At 39.6% G+C, this 13,811-nt stretch overlaps 1 protein-coding gene and 1 long non-coding RNA gene across 9 annotated transcripts in view; one reads left to right on the top strand and one right to left on the bottom strand.

The window, feature by feature from the left end:
- AFF3 (ALF transcription elongation factor 3) overlaps positions 1-13,811 on the bottom strand; it is a 246,805-nt gene that overhangs the window by 91,115 nt on the left and 141,879 nt on the right. For all 8 annotated transcript variants that reach the window (XM_081199269.1, XM_081199267.1, XM_081199266.1 and 5 more), the window contains one exon: positions 9,567-9,653. In XM_081199269.1, coding sequence (XP_081055395.1) covers positions 9,567-9,653 — 87 coding nt within the window. The remainder of the gene's footprint in view (positions 1-9,566; positions 9,654-13,811) is intronic.
- LOC308589822 overlaps positions 1-13,811 on the top strand; it is a 120,663-nt gene that overhangs the window by 19,927 nt on the left and 86,925 nt on the right. The window lies entirely within an intron of this gene.

Raw genomic sequence — 13,811 nt, 5'->3', positions numbered from 1 at the left:
TTGTTTGCAAGCCACTTTGGGATTCATTTGAATGAAAAGCGGCATAAAAATATAATAAATCAAATCCATCAGACAAATCAAATCTTTCTTCTAGGACTTTGAGCTGTGCTCTCTATTTTAGTTGCGTCTAAAGCTGCAGTGTTTCAGCCAAACATACATGGAATTGACCTAGTAATTCAAGGAAAAATGGTTTCATGAACCAAAACAGCTTTTTTTCATCAAATTATTTCAATGATTCATTAGCACGCTTACTTGGAAGTAAATAATAATACAGTGGTACCTCGAGTTACAAACACCTCGGGTTACAAACACTTCGGGTTACAGATTCCACTAACCCGTAAGTAGTACCTCGGGTTAAGAACTTTACCTCAGGATGAGAACAGAAATCGCGCGCCGGTGGCATGGCAGCAGTGGGAGGCCTCATTAGCTAAAGTGGTACCTCAGGTTAAGAACTGTTTCAGGTTAAGAACGGACCTCCGGAATGAATTAAGTTTGTAAGCAGAGGTACCACTGTAATTAACTTATATACTGCTTAATGACAATATGGCTTCTAAATCATACAAACGGCTTGCATATTGTTGAAATACAGAATAATTAAACATACAGCATCAACAGATTGAACCATAAAGCAATCTGATTAAAAGTCCATTATTAAAATATGAAATAAAACAATCCCATTAAGAGAACGCAGTTATTAAAACAGGAGACTCAGGTCGAGATATCAAGGGAACACTTGTGTAAACAAGTGCATTTTCAGAAGCTGGGAGAATGCCAATACAGTTGGAGTCTTTCATATTTCAGCAGGAACTGCACTGCACAACAGCAGTGCCACCAACACTAAGAAAGTTCCATTTATTGATCTTAATGCCCTTACTGGACAATAATTAGCATTGAACTCAGTGGGCCTTACTTCTGAATAGATGTGATGAAGACTGCACTGTTAATCCCTGAGATTCTCTCTCAAAAATATGGCATGTGGTACCTGTTAAATCCTTTGGGTCTGCTATCAAATAAAGCCTCTCTGAGTTTTCATAAGCCATTCTTTTTTATGACATCCATATCGCCAAGATTTTCCTACCATTTCAGGTTTAACAAAAGGTTGGCATATACATTGTGAAAGTGTATTTTTAACAAGCTGGCTTCAGTAACTCAGAAGGGTATTTAACAGTTGTCTACTAAATAAAATTTGCTACAGGAAGAACAATCCATTTATCCTGTAAAAGTGTTTTTTCTGTAGCTATTCAGGTGCTATCCCCTATAAGGGTGGCCCTCAGAGTAAATGAAACAGCCCCCCCTTTATAGTGGCAACAATTCTGAATTTCCCAAAATTCAAAAAGCACCTTAGACCATAGCTTCCAAGGGAGGTGGCGACATTGGCTCCTCTGATTCTCTTCCACCCAAAATAATTTTACCAGAATTTCACTACTGAAAAATAGCAGAAACAAAACAGTTGATTTCTGAAGTGGATGAAATAGCTAGAAAATGCTCCTCGTCAATTTGGTTTTGACCTTCTTTGGGTAAGAAATATTTTGGTATTTTATTTCTGAAATGTCAGGTGTACATTTTTCACTATTCATTTTCAGGTTCCTCCCTCTGTCTAGGAACTCCTTCTAGGAACGTTTCTAGTCAAATGTTATGTTATTGCCTGACCTTTCGTCATGGGAAAATATCCTCCCTAAAATGTCTGCCGAGTCACCTTGTGGTATAGCTCTGAAGCGATACTGATTTTTTAAAAGTCTGAACCTGTCAAAGGTGTGTTGAATGTACAGCGCCTATCATTCATGTCATCCGGAAGGATTTTCCCAAATTCACTACTGGCATAGATGAAATAGTTCTGGCAACTGGCAACTTTATGGTGATTTATTTTACAGTAGAACTGCTTCTTTTAAGTGCTGGTCCAAAGTATTGGCCCAGCGATTTCCAGAAATTATATTAGTGGAAACATTTGCTGAAGAGTAGGTTAATATTGGGAGGTAGGTGAATTTTCAAACATGCAGCAGGGAATGGGCGTCGGCGGTGAACTTACTATTAATGCTGAGATGGCCTAGGGTTTTCCATTTCTTCTTCTTTTACAAGGGAAAAAAACGTTGCAGCCACTTCAAGCTGTAGCCATGCTGTCCTTGGGAGCTCAGTAGTAGTCCCTTCTAATCTGAGACAGCATATCCTATGACAATAACACTATATCCATGATGTAGCTTCATTCCTTGGGGCATTATTGGGATTGGGTAGCCAGCTTTTATCCCCAAGATGCAACATCATTCCCACTGGAAATTTTGTCCCCAATTAGAAGGGAATACTGCTGGGCTGCTGAGGGCAGCCTAACCACCACTCGAAGAGGTGGTGAAGCTTTCTGAAGGAAGGAATAATTTGTGGTAAGCACACCCAACCTGAAATTTATGACAATCTGAATGGTCTACCAAAAGTCTCTAATACCCTCCTCCACCTTCACAGGGAATGGTCCTGTGAAATTGGTAGTTGGAGCGGGTGGGTTATTCACTCTTTGACCACCAGAACCCAAGGGGCAGCAATGAAGGATGGCGTAATGCCTCAGAGTTCTGTGATGAGGATGGGTAGTTTGGCAATCGCTTTAGAGTCAATGGTGCGAGTGGGTGTATATATACTAATTTTTACCATTTTAACTGAGTCATAGCATTAACTAACTAGCAAATATACAGGAAAAAGACAAATAAGCCCTAACCCACGGCTGGTTACAAGCACAGTGTCGTCAGGATGGTGAAAGTCACTTTCACAGTTCCTTGGGCTGTTGCGTTTTGCTATTCCTCACCAGCTGAAGGCTGTTCTTTCTGTCCATTCCTCTTCCTTTTTTAACACTTGGTTTTTCCATTCCAGTGCTTTCCTTTGTCTTTCTTCTCAGCTGCTCTTCTTCACTCCCAGTTCCTCCTACAATTCTCCTCCAAACATTTTTACAATTGACCTTTCCCTCTCCATCTCCCTCCATTCTCTCTGTCGAGACTCTTTTTCCCATTTGACATTCCAAAGACCTTAGGTTTGGGTATTACATTCACAGGTGTCCGTGTGGATCCTGGTGTGACGTTGGGACCACAGCAACTGGCAGAGGATACAGCTTGCTGACACAAGGCTCCTTTTCATCTTGACTATCACCTTACATTTTTCCATGCAATCCAGTTGCTTTTGAACTTTGTCACTAAAAGCCACTGGGACATTCCAAGATGGAAGAATGAAGCATGGGCGATACCTGTAGGGTTTTCCTTTTATGGAATATTTTCTTTATAAGCAAGAAACTCCCGGAGACACAACTTTGTAATATGTATGAGCATCCCACTGATCCTATTTCTATTACATCAACTCCTTGTAGCAAATTTAAATTAATCGTGGCTCTTAGATTCAATATGGCCTGACATCAAAACCTACTAACTGAAATTCCAACTGAGCGCCCTCATAATTTCAATTACATTTATCAAACATTTGCAGTCCTTCCTGGGAAATTGCCTCCATATTTGCCTTTTAGTTGCTCATGTGAGTTGGCATGGCTTTTGACTCAATGCAGACTGAATGCCTGACAGTTGACAGAGGTTGAGGGATGCTGTCGTGTTCAGCATGGGGTAGCCAGACATTGCCCAGCCAGATGTTCGAAGGTAGAAGACATGATACACTTTTCTTTTCTTTTTTACTGGAACGCCCTTTGTATTTAGATCTGAACATCCAATATTTCAAGCCCCTTATTGTTGGGATTAGAAATAACTCTCCTTTAAGTAAAATAAGATTCATATTGGCTATTCATATTATGTGATGTACAAAAGCTGCCAGATTTGTTAAATTGCCTTTATGGAACTTGTTTACAGTTTTAGATAATATATATTGGTATATGTCAAAGAGTTTCTGCAGTAGCATAATTTTAATTATATTAATGTATAGTATAACATATTTTGTATGTATCTATTTTATTTTTTTATTGACAATATATTGAGTATATTGTTATAGGAATTCTAAGGTCTCAAATATAGAATAAATGTTGATAATTGCACAAGGTAAACACATATACATAAATATATAAACCACGTCTAAAACAGTACAAGAGAGCAATCCAAAAACCCTCTTGGCTCTCCTGAAGACTTATTTCCTCTGCCTCCTTAATCCGCCTTGCCTGAGAACATGTAGGCAGATAGCAATCAGGGGAAGTTCCTGAAGGGATTCCTCTCCTATATCTATGAACCTCCTTTGTATTAATTGCCATTGTTTGGTCAGATGCTCTGCATTGAGGGATGTCTGACTGGCATCCTGATTGTCTTACAAATGCTATTTTTGTGTGTAAACTGTGTCTGGAACTTTGTAAAACTTGCTAAATCCTCAGGAATATCACACCTTGGCCTGCCTGAGCCACAGTAACCCCACCTTATGTGTGATGTAATTTCTGACTGTCTGTAGAGGCGATGTCCTTCTTCTCCATGCCAAAATGCAAACCCTTAAAAGAGATGTTTCTTCTTGGTTCTGGGTCTCTCTTGCCTCTTTGCTAGAAGTGGAGGGATCTCTGTTGCAACAGAAAAATAAAGATCTGCCTTGCTTTCACTGCATCCTGTCTCCATCCATTCATCTCTGACCGATCAAGGACTTAGGGGACTCAGTCCCTTGGGGAGTTGAGTAGCAAAAGCCAACCACCCCTATTTTCCTATATCAATGTAAATATCCTGATTTCCGGTAGGAGGAGTTTGGATTTGATATCCCGCTTTATCACTACCCTAAGGAGTCTCAAAGCGGCTAACAATCTCCTTTCCCTTCCTCCCCCACAACAAACACTCTGTGAGGTAAGTGAGGCTGAGAGACTTCAGAGAAGTGTGACTAGCCCAAGGTCACCCAGCAGCTTCATGTGGAGGAGCAGAGATGCGAACCCATTTCACCAGATTACAAGTCCACTGCCCTTAACCACTACACCACACTGGCTCTGTAGCTAACAAGCAGTAAATCTGGTTTGAGTTGGACTAATTTAACGCTGTTTAAGTGGACTTGTGGATTTCACTCTATAATTCACTTTCAGTCCTGTGAAAAATATGTGCCTTTCATATGCAATCCTCCTTCTTTGTGTGCAGTATGTTTCACATTTATTAATCAAAACCTGAATGCTTCTCTTATCTGCATTGTCATCATCAAACTGAAAGGGATCAAATACTGCTGTTGCTTCTTTACCTGCCACATGAAGAACAAGCACTCACTGAAGTCTCTCTTATCTTCCTTATCTGCTCCACTTACAAGAGAGTGCAATTCAAACTCTAGTCTCCACCTTATCCAGTTCTCTGCTGCCTTTTCTTCAAACATTTTGCAGGAGTGTTTAGCTGGGTATTTTTTCTTTTTTATCATTTGCTGCTTTACTTTCAATTTCTCTTCTAACACCATGTAATCTTTGCTGCAAACTTTGCAAAGCAATGACACAGATAAACTTCTTACTACAACGAAACTAAAAATGGCTGCCACTCTAGACTTCAGTTCTCTTTCCAGAGAACAGTACCACTCATACCAACCACACACATTTGGGTTCCCAAGTTAACTAGACAGGAGCTTGCCGCTTTTGCCATGTACAAATTCAGATGTCAAAGGGAGACTCAGACGAAAACATCAGAGAAGGAGAACAGAAACGTAGAGGTAGACAACTAAAATGTAGAAGTCAATGTCAAGATAGTTACAGTAATGTCCCCATGTCCCCACCTAGTGGAGTCAGTGTGGACAGCAATAAACATCATTAGCCGTGGGAGGAAAATTAGCAAAACTGGCAGCTTTACTCTCCTGAGACGTTTCTAAAGCCTTGGATAGATTGGCGTGCGGATGTCTGGTACAACTGTATTACTGTAGTCAGAACATGGCAAAAGGCTAGTGAGCTGAAATACACAAATTTACACAATCTATAGCAGTTATCGGGCAAATGGGTTGGATATAATAATGACTGATAACATGTAGAGGGACATGGCAGGGTTGCCCCTTGTGGTGTTTGCTGTGCAATAGCAACTGAAGCAGTAACAAAAATAAGTCCCTCAAATAGAAGGGCAAAGTTTATGTGCAGAGGACATTTCCTTAAATTTGTGGCACCCTAAAAAAGCAATCTCCCTTTGTAAATAGAGTCAACTCTCAAAGAGATAGTTAGAGGAAACAAGGATACTTTTTCCCCACCAGGCATTTGGCTGAAGAGGGTGGTTGTTGTTTTTTTACTCTTCTGTTTTGCTGATCTGCTGTCCTGTTGTTTGCTGAATCACTTATGTAATCTTATAGTGGTATTATTAGTATTTCTTTTTCGTATTTCACACACACATACACAAAAACATGTTTGTTTGGAGTTTTAGAAGCCTTGAAGAGGATCTACACTCATGGTTTATAACATTAAGAAAGAGTTAAAGAATGATTTTCAAAATGTAAGGGTCATATTACGTTTTGCTAAGAACGTTAATAATGCATTATTAAAATGTGGCACCAGAGGGCGCTGCAGAGCAACCAAGAACCAGGCAGTAAAGGAAACTGCTGTTATGGAGGAACAACGTTAAGGTAATGAACATTTTTTTTTTAGTGGTATGCCCTGTGACATTTTAGAATGATATAGCTAATATCGTTCTAATAATGTTAAAAAGGTCAGTGTAGATCCAGCCTTAGGTTCCATAGCAAAGGAAAGATGGAGCCTAAGTCTAAATAAATAAATGAAATAATGTAACTATGGTGCAAAGTTGTGCTCATTATGTTTATTATGAAATAATACCACATAGCTACAGAAAGCCATTAAAAATAAAACATATACAGTGGTACCTCAGGTTAAGAACTTAATTAGTTCTGGAGGTCCGTTGTTAACCTGAAACTGTTCTTAACCTGAAGCACCATTTTAGCTAATGGGGCCTCCCCCCGCCGCCGCGCCACCACCGTGTGATTTCTGTTCTCATCCTGAAGCAAAGTTTTTAACCCGAGGTACTATTTCTGGGTTAGCGGAGTCTGTAACCTGAAGCGTCTGTAACCCGAGGTACCACTGTACACAAAAAATGTGTGTGTAAGGAAACATCCTGTATACAGGTATCAGTGCATGTAAGAAAAAAAAAACCATCTACAATACTGTCTTATTTATTTTATAGTACAGTACATTGTACATTGATTATTGGTTTCATTTTATGGATCAATGATCTCATTAGATAGTAAAATTCATGTTAAATTGCTGTTTTAGGGGTTGTTTTTAAAAGTCTGGAATGGATTAATCTATTTTGCACCACTTTCTACGGGAAAGCGTGCCTTGGTTTTGGAACGCTTTGGTTTTGAAACAGACTTCCAAAATGGATTAAGTTTGAGAACCGAGGTACCATGGTATAGTTTTGAACATAGAAAGCAAAGCAACATGGAACAGAGCTCTCTTTTCCAGTATTATAACAATGACCACAAATTGAAACTTTATGCCCCCAATTGAGTAATACTGGAAATGTTCAGTTTGCCAATCGCACTGGGATTAGAGGATGCAAACTCCTGTATTCAGTTGCCTTGATCTTCAAGGCTTTGTGGACTGCTGTTTCTGCTGCTTCCTATTTCTGTATTCTCTTTTACCGAATCACTGGGTTGGAATATATTTGCCACCAACCCCTAAGTTTAAAAAAGCAATTCAGCATAGGGGTGGCTGAAGAACGAACTGGAAGACAAAAGCAGCTGTGCAAATCGTATGTCTGGCATACCACTGAGTCCCCAGCTGAATTGAAGCCAATAAGTCTACTTGACATTAAATTTCCTTTATTGTTATACAGCATATTCCATAGGAATAAAATGAAATTTTTACAGACAGTTATTTAGCTTTGATTTCTAGACTGATATCAAATAAGCTTGGCTGCAGCCATGACAGCCTGTGGAATTTTAATTGCCTATTTAATACAGTGTAAATTTCAAGCTGTCAGACTAGCAATTAGCTGAAGTACAGGTTAAAAGTAGTTCAAAATGCCTGAGGGCTAACATAATCAAGATTATATTTTTAAACACAAATGAGCAAAAACTACCGCTTTCTCGAGATGTGTGGTTAATTTACCACATCAATACAAATATAGGAAACACTTTAATGCTCCTATCTCCTTTCTAATTAATTGTTACAACTGCTTATCCTACTTCTCTCTCTACCTTGCTATTCCCCTTTATGAACCAATGTGGTTGGCTATCCCAGTGTATGAGGCTGCTGGGGTTTTTTTCTGGCATTGCCTCTCTTCCTGTACTTCAGATACATGACTTTGGAATGGCAACAACTTCACAACACAACTTTTTTTTTAAAAAAACAACAACACACATTTATTTATAATCAACAGTGTGCTGCTGATATTTTACAAATCACAAGAGCTGATACAATCATTGGCCTGTAGCAGTAGTCAATAACACAGAAAGCAGAAGTAAAGGAAAAGGGCAGAGGTCTGACAGAAGATTTATAAAGAGTGGAGTAGAGGCAGCAGTTGATGGCGTAGGTTTGGTAACCAGCCATAAGGGTAATTTTTAAATGAATGTTGATAAAAAGCAGATTGTCTTATGCAAGTTAAAGTTAGGAGGGGAGGAAAATGCGCACACGACAACTAGGTTTGAAATGTTCCAAAGGCTTTATCTGCAGATCTGAAGTTGCAAAGCTATGCAAAATACTACATTCGCCTTGAAAACACAAAAAGCCTTGCGGCACAGTTGTGTCCCGACAGATGTAAACGTTTTGAGAAGCTTTTAAGGAGAGGGGCGGAGGTGGGAAGAGAGGGGCTGGAGGGGAGGAAGAGGAAGAGGATGACACCGGGTGAAAATCCTGCCACGTGGCTGCAGTTGCTGTGGGCTTTGGCCATAGTGCAGCTTTGCGATGAAGTTTAAGACTGGATGGGATGAGTCTCCTGGGCAGAGAGGGAGCATGGCAGAAAGACGAGGAAATGGTCAGCAGAGCAACTCTTGCTTTCACTGGAGCACAGATCAAAAAGGAAAGGGTGGGGGGGTGGAGAAGGCAGGGTGGGAGAGGACTACAAAGGGATCAGGAGAAAGAGAGGCGGGTGTTAGGGGTTTGGGCTTGTGCACCCCACAATCTAGGTCAGCAAGGGAACTTTTAGCATCTGCTCATCCTTTAGTCAAGTTAGCAACAGTTAAAAAGTCAAGGGCGTCAGTATCTGCCAATTTTGACACAGCAACCTCGTTTAAAGAATAATTAACACATGATTATATCCAAAGAGGGGAGGAGCGTTTTCACCAGTGCAGGACTTTTTTTTTTTCTTTTCAATCTCAGGAGATATGATTACAAAAAGCAGGCTTTTACAATATTGAACTTCGTACGGTGCTCGCTTAAGTCCCTCTGTGTATACATAACACACATTCAGGTCAACTCTCTAGTTATATTTTCAATCTTCAACTCCAAAGGAGATGAAACACGGATGGTATATAAACAGTTACGACACAGGGTTGTGTCCAATGCTCTGCATGTGTAATACCAATGGCACAATAAGACTTCCGTTCTTTCCTCCCCTCACATGTCCCCCAAATCTGTTCTCATGGTTCCCCCAACAGGATATGGCCCATGTAGTTCAGGTTCCTCATTAGAATGGAGGGTGGTAAAGGTTAAATATAAAGCTATTTACCTTGTTGGTGAAAGGAAACTTGTTTTGTTCCACTTTGCCAGGTGTGTGAATACCAGAAAGTGGCGGAGGCCATGAATGGGTCATTTCCTTAAAAAAAAGAAGAAGAGATTTCAAAATTATATTTAATATAATTTAATAAACCATATATAATAAAGACACCACAGTCTCCACTGTGCCTCATTTCCAAAGGAAACACAAACCCTGGGTAAACGCCTTGACCCCTGGAATCTCACACTCCTGTGGAGTTTGAGGAGGCTTGGCAACATGAGAACAGGCCTTTTCTGCAGTGGCTCCCCACTTGTGGAATGCTCTCCCCAGGGAGGTTCACTTGGCGCCTTCATTATACATCTTTAGGCACCAGGCAAAAATGTTCCTCTTTAACCAGGCCTTTGGGTGACTGCCATCCAATGCCCTTCTAAAATGTGTTTTTTCGGGGGGGGGTGTTATTCGGCTATTTCTGGTTTTATTTCAGTTATGTATTTTGTGGTTTTATATTGTAATTTTATCCTGATAACTGCCCTGAGACCTGTGGGTATAGGGGGAATATAAATTTTACTACTACTACTACTATTATTATTATTATTTCCAGTAAAATATGTAACAGCATTTTGTCAGTTGATTAGCCTGATACACAATCTTGAAATAATAAACAGGAAAAACTATTTAAAGATTGTTTGTGAGTTATGATGGTTACCTTTAATCCCTCTTTGAGAAAAAGTTTATTTTCTAATAAAAGACGCAGCCTTTTATTTTATTGGGGGCTACAAATGTTAAACAGTTTATTAGCCACATGTCACCTCTGTGGGTTTCCTTTAAATCAGAAAATCATTTAGCTTGCAATCTAAACTGTTTTCTCATTCACTTATCTCTAGTAAAATTCTTCATCTTCTAATTCTTATAACTCTCATCTGATAAAGAATAAGATGCAAGTAATCTTCAGGTATTTCTAAAATCACACAGTAAAAGGCTTTCAACACAGGCCTTGTTCAGATTCTGTTTTTCCCCAGGATTTTGCCCAGGGAGAGATCAGATTCGACCTAAGATTTATTAATTTACCGGCAATCCTCTAATTGTAAAAAGGTAAAGGGACCACAGACAGTTAAGTCCAGTCGTGAACAACTCTGGGGTTGTGGCGCTCCTCTCGCTTTACAGACCAAGGGGGCTGGCGTTTGTTTGCTCTGCAGACAGTTTTTCTGGGTCATGTGGGCAGCATGACTAAGCCGCTTCTGGCGCAACGGAACACCGACACCAGAGCAGCGCACGGAAACGCCGTTTACCTTCCCGCCGGAGCAGAACCTATTAATCTACTTGCACTTTTTGGCATGCTTTTGAACTGCTGGGTTGGCAGGAGCTGGAACCGAGCAACAGGAGATCCCCCCATCGCGGGGATTCGAACCGCCAACCTTTTGATCGGCAAGCCCAAGGCTCAGTGGTTTAGACCACAGCACCACCCACGTCCCTCTAATTGTAATAAGAAGTAAATCAGGACATGCTACGCTCAACATCCCCCTGGCCCTTGGAAATCTTTCTAGAGTAGGGCTGGGGAACTTGCAAACCTCCATAAGTTGCTGGACCACGTGCCATCAGTTCTTGATTACTGACCATGCTGGCTGGGGGATGTAATCCAACAAAATCTGGATGTGACCCATTCATTTCCAAGAGGACTTAACCTTCCTGGGTCAGTCATGCAGTACTTTCATGAAGAACAGCACATCCAAAATCTGCTTTGCTTTTTATTAGAACCCCAATATCCACCAACTTACGCCAGCAGGTACCATACAGCTGCTTTGGGGCAAAGTCACACTGAAGTGAATTAAGGAGCATAGTCCCTCTGAGCACAAGCCTAACCAGTGCAGGAATTGCTTTAAGTACCAGGAATGTGTTTGCAGCTGGTTTTTTACAAAAGAAATCCCCCTGCTGGTTTTCTCCCCTAAGCTTTCTTAATTAGAATTTAGCCTAATTTCAAGGAAGAAAATAGTCTTTTAGTTGCAAATCACCCAGAGGTCTACTAGTAGATGCCAATCTGTCTTCTTCCCACCCCTGATGCAAACAGCTGTTTTCCAAGAGCTCAGTAACTGGGTTAAACCACCTTCTAGAATAATTACATATTTATTTTATTTAATTTATATACCACTCTTCATCCGAAGATCACAGGGCGGTTTAGAATGCAGGGTACTTTTATAATAAATCCATCTCCTCCTGCCCCTAAAACAGATTAGAAGGGAAAGAATTGATCGTGTTCCTCTGTTGCATCTCAGTATCTATTTAGAAACTAAGTGCTTAAACAAAAGCAGTGGGCTATGTGATGAGACAATTGTCTGAACAGTGGTCCAGCTCAGGCAAACTGAGATTATTTGATTAATCAAGGTACAATCTTTATTGGTGCATTGGCCTTATTCCTCCAAGAACTGTGGATTCTAATTCCTGAATTGCTATGCAAAGCTAATACAGCTTGTTTCCTGGTTAAAACTAGCAGCAGACTGGAACAAGTGGCTAATGAAGATAAATGGACGACTCTTGGGAACGAGGAAATAGACTATGCAGAAAAGAGTTAAGATAATTCAGGTCTAGGTCTCTGTATATCTAATAATAATAATAATAATAATAATAATAATAATAATAATAATAATAATAATGGCAGCAGCTACAATAGTACATGTAGTGCATACTAACATGAACGCTATTTTTAAACTTTGCTAACTAAGCAGTTGCTATAGACTGAAGATTACCTTGGACCAATTTCAAGTAACAAATATAAAAGAGAATGTGAAAAACCGTAAAGAACATGATATGAGACTGTCTGTTTTCCAGAACATGACAGATGGCAGAATATATGCGGACAGAAGAGGAATGGAAAAAATGTTCAGTGTTTCCAAATCAGCCAGAGTTGCCAAGAAAATGTTTCCAGGTTGGCAGACAGTTAAAAGCATACATTAATGGGGAAATCTAGTAACAATGAAGAAATTTTATATGACATAGTTTATATCTGCAACAGAGATGTCTTTTGGTATAGTTTTTTTAGGTTGAAAGGTACAATAAAATGAAAGCACAACCTGTTGCCCATAAAGCAAAAACAATTTTAAATAAGTTGAACCATTACATGTGTACCAGCAAATAAGGTGTCTGCAGTAGCCTTTACATTTTTGGTGCTAAAATATTTGAACAAGGTCATATTGGGATTAATTTCATTCTAGATCTGGGCCACATGCATGCATTTAGTGCTGAAATAACAAGTAAAGAGGAGAGTTCAATATATGGTTATTAGCGTTAAAATAAAATTGCAACATTTAGTCTCCACCAGATGAAATATGAAGGAGTTGGGTTAACAACAACAACAAAAGGTGAAAGAATAGGTTATTAGCATTTGCCACATCAACTAAAGCACAAGATGCCATTTATGAATCAAGATCAAACTATGGTTCAGATTCTGGTTTGAAGGGCAAAGCACAGTTTGCTGCATTTGAACACAGTGACAGATGGATGGTTGTCTCTTCCCTTTACATGTGGAGGAGGAAGAGGAAATGAAAGGCTGCACACAACCAATGTTCATGGCTGCTTGTGCACAAGACAGGAAACCATGGTTTGCTGTCACATCTAAATGTGCCCATTTCATCACCTCTTACAATTTGGAATGAGGTTTTACGTGTGGTTTAGATGAAGACTTTTGAAGAATGCATATTAATTATAACAAATAGGATAGCCACACGAAATTTAGCTTCCATTATTCTGTTATGTGATAGTATCATTACCCAAAAATGTTGGAACTGCCAAAATTGTAACCATGGGCTACAAGTTTTTCAGTCTTAATAGCAACTTCTTAGTTAAATGGAAAAAAAAAACACCACAACAGAAGTTTGGAGTAAACAGTGGTCATGTTCATCACAATAGTCATGTACAGAAGTGAAACATAGTTTTTCCTTCTCTATTACACCATTTGTTCTTAGCTTGATGCTATGTGTTACAGGCTTGGCTGTAACATTTGGTACAGCTACGTACAAGCTTCATACAATTTTTTATCAAGGCATTTAACATACCTACATTAAAATAATAGAACAAAGCAGATTATATTTGCTACTAAGGTATCGCCAGGACCTTTTCAGTTTAGTTATCTGTAGAGAATTCAAAACACTGTATGAAAACTCCTTCCTTAAAATTATTTTTATCCTGCTGTAACAATAAAACAATCAATTTGGCCAGTGTGAGAAGGGGGGGGGGGTGTTACAGAGAGATGGCAAGGGCACAAAA

The sequence above is a fragment of the Podarcis bocagei genome, assembly GCF_964188305.1.
Source record: "Podarcis bocagei genome assembly, chromosome: 6".
Classification (NCBI taxonomy): Eukaryota; Metazoa; Chordata; class Lepidosauria; order Squamata; family Lacertidae; genus Podarcis; species Podarcis bocagei.
This window is presented reverse-complemented; position numbering and strand designations above follow the sequence as displayed.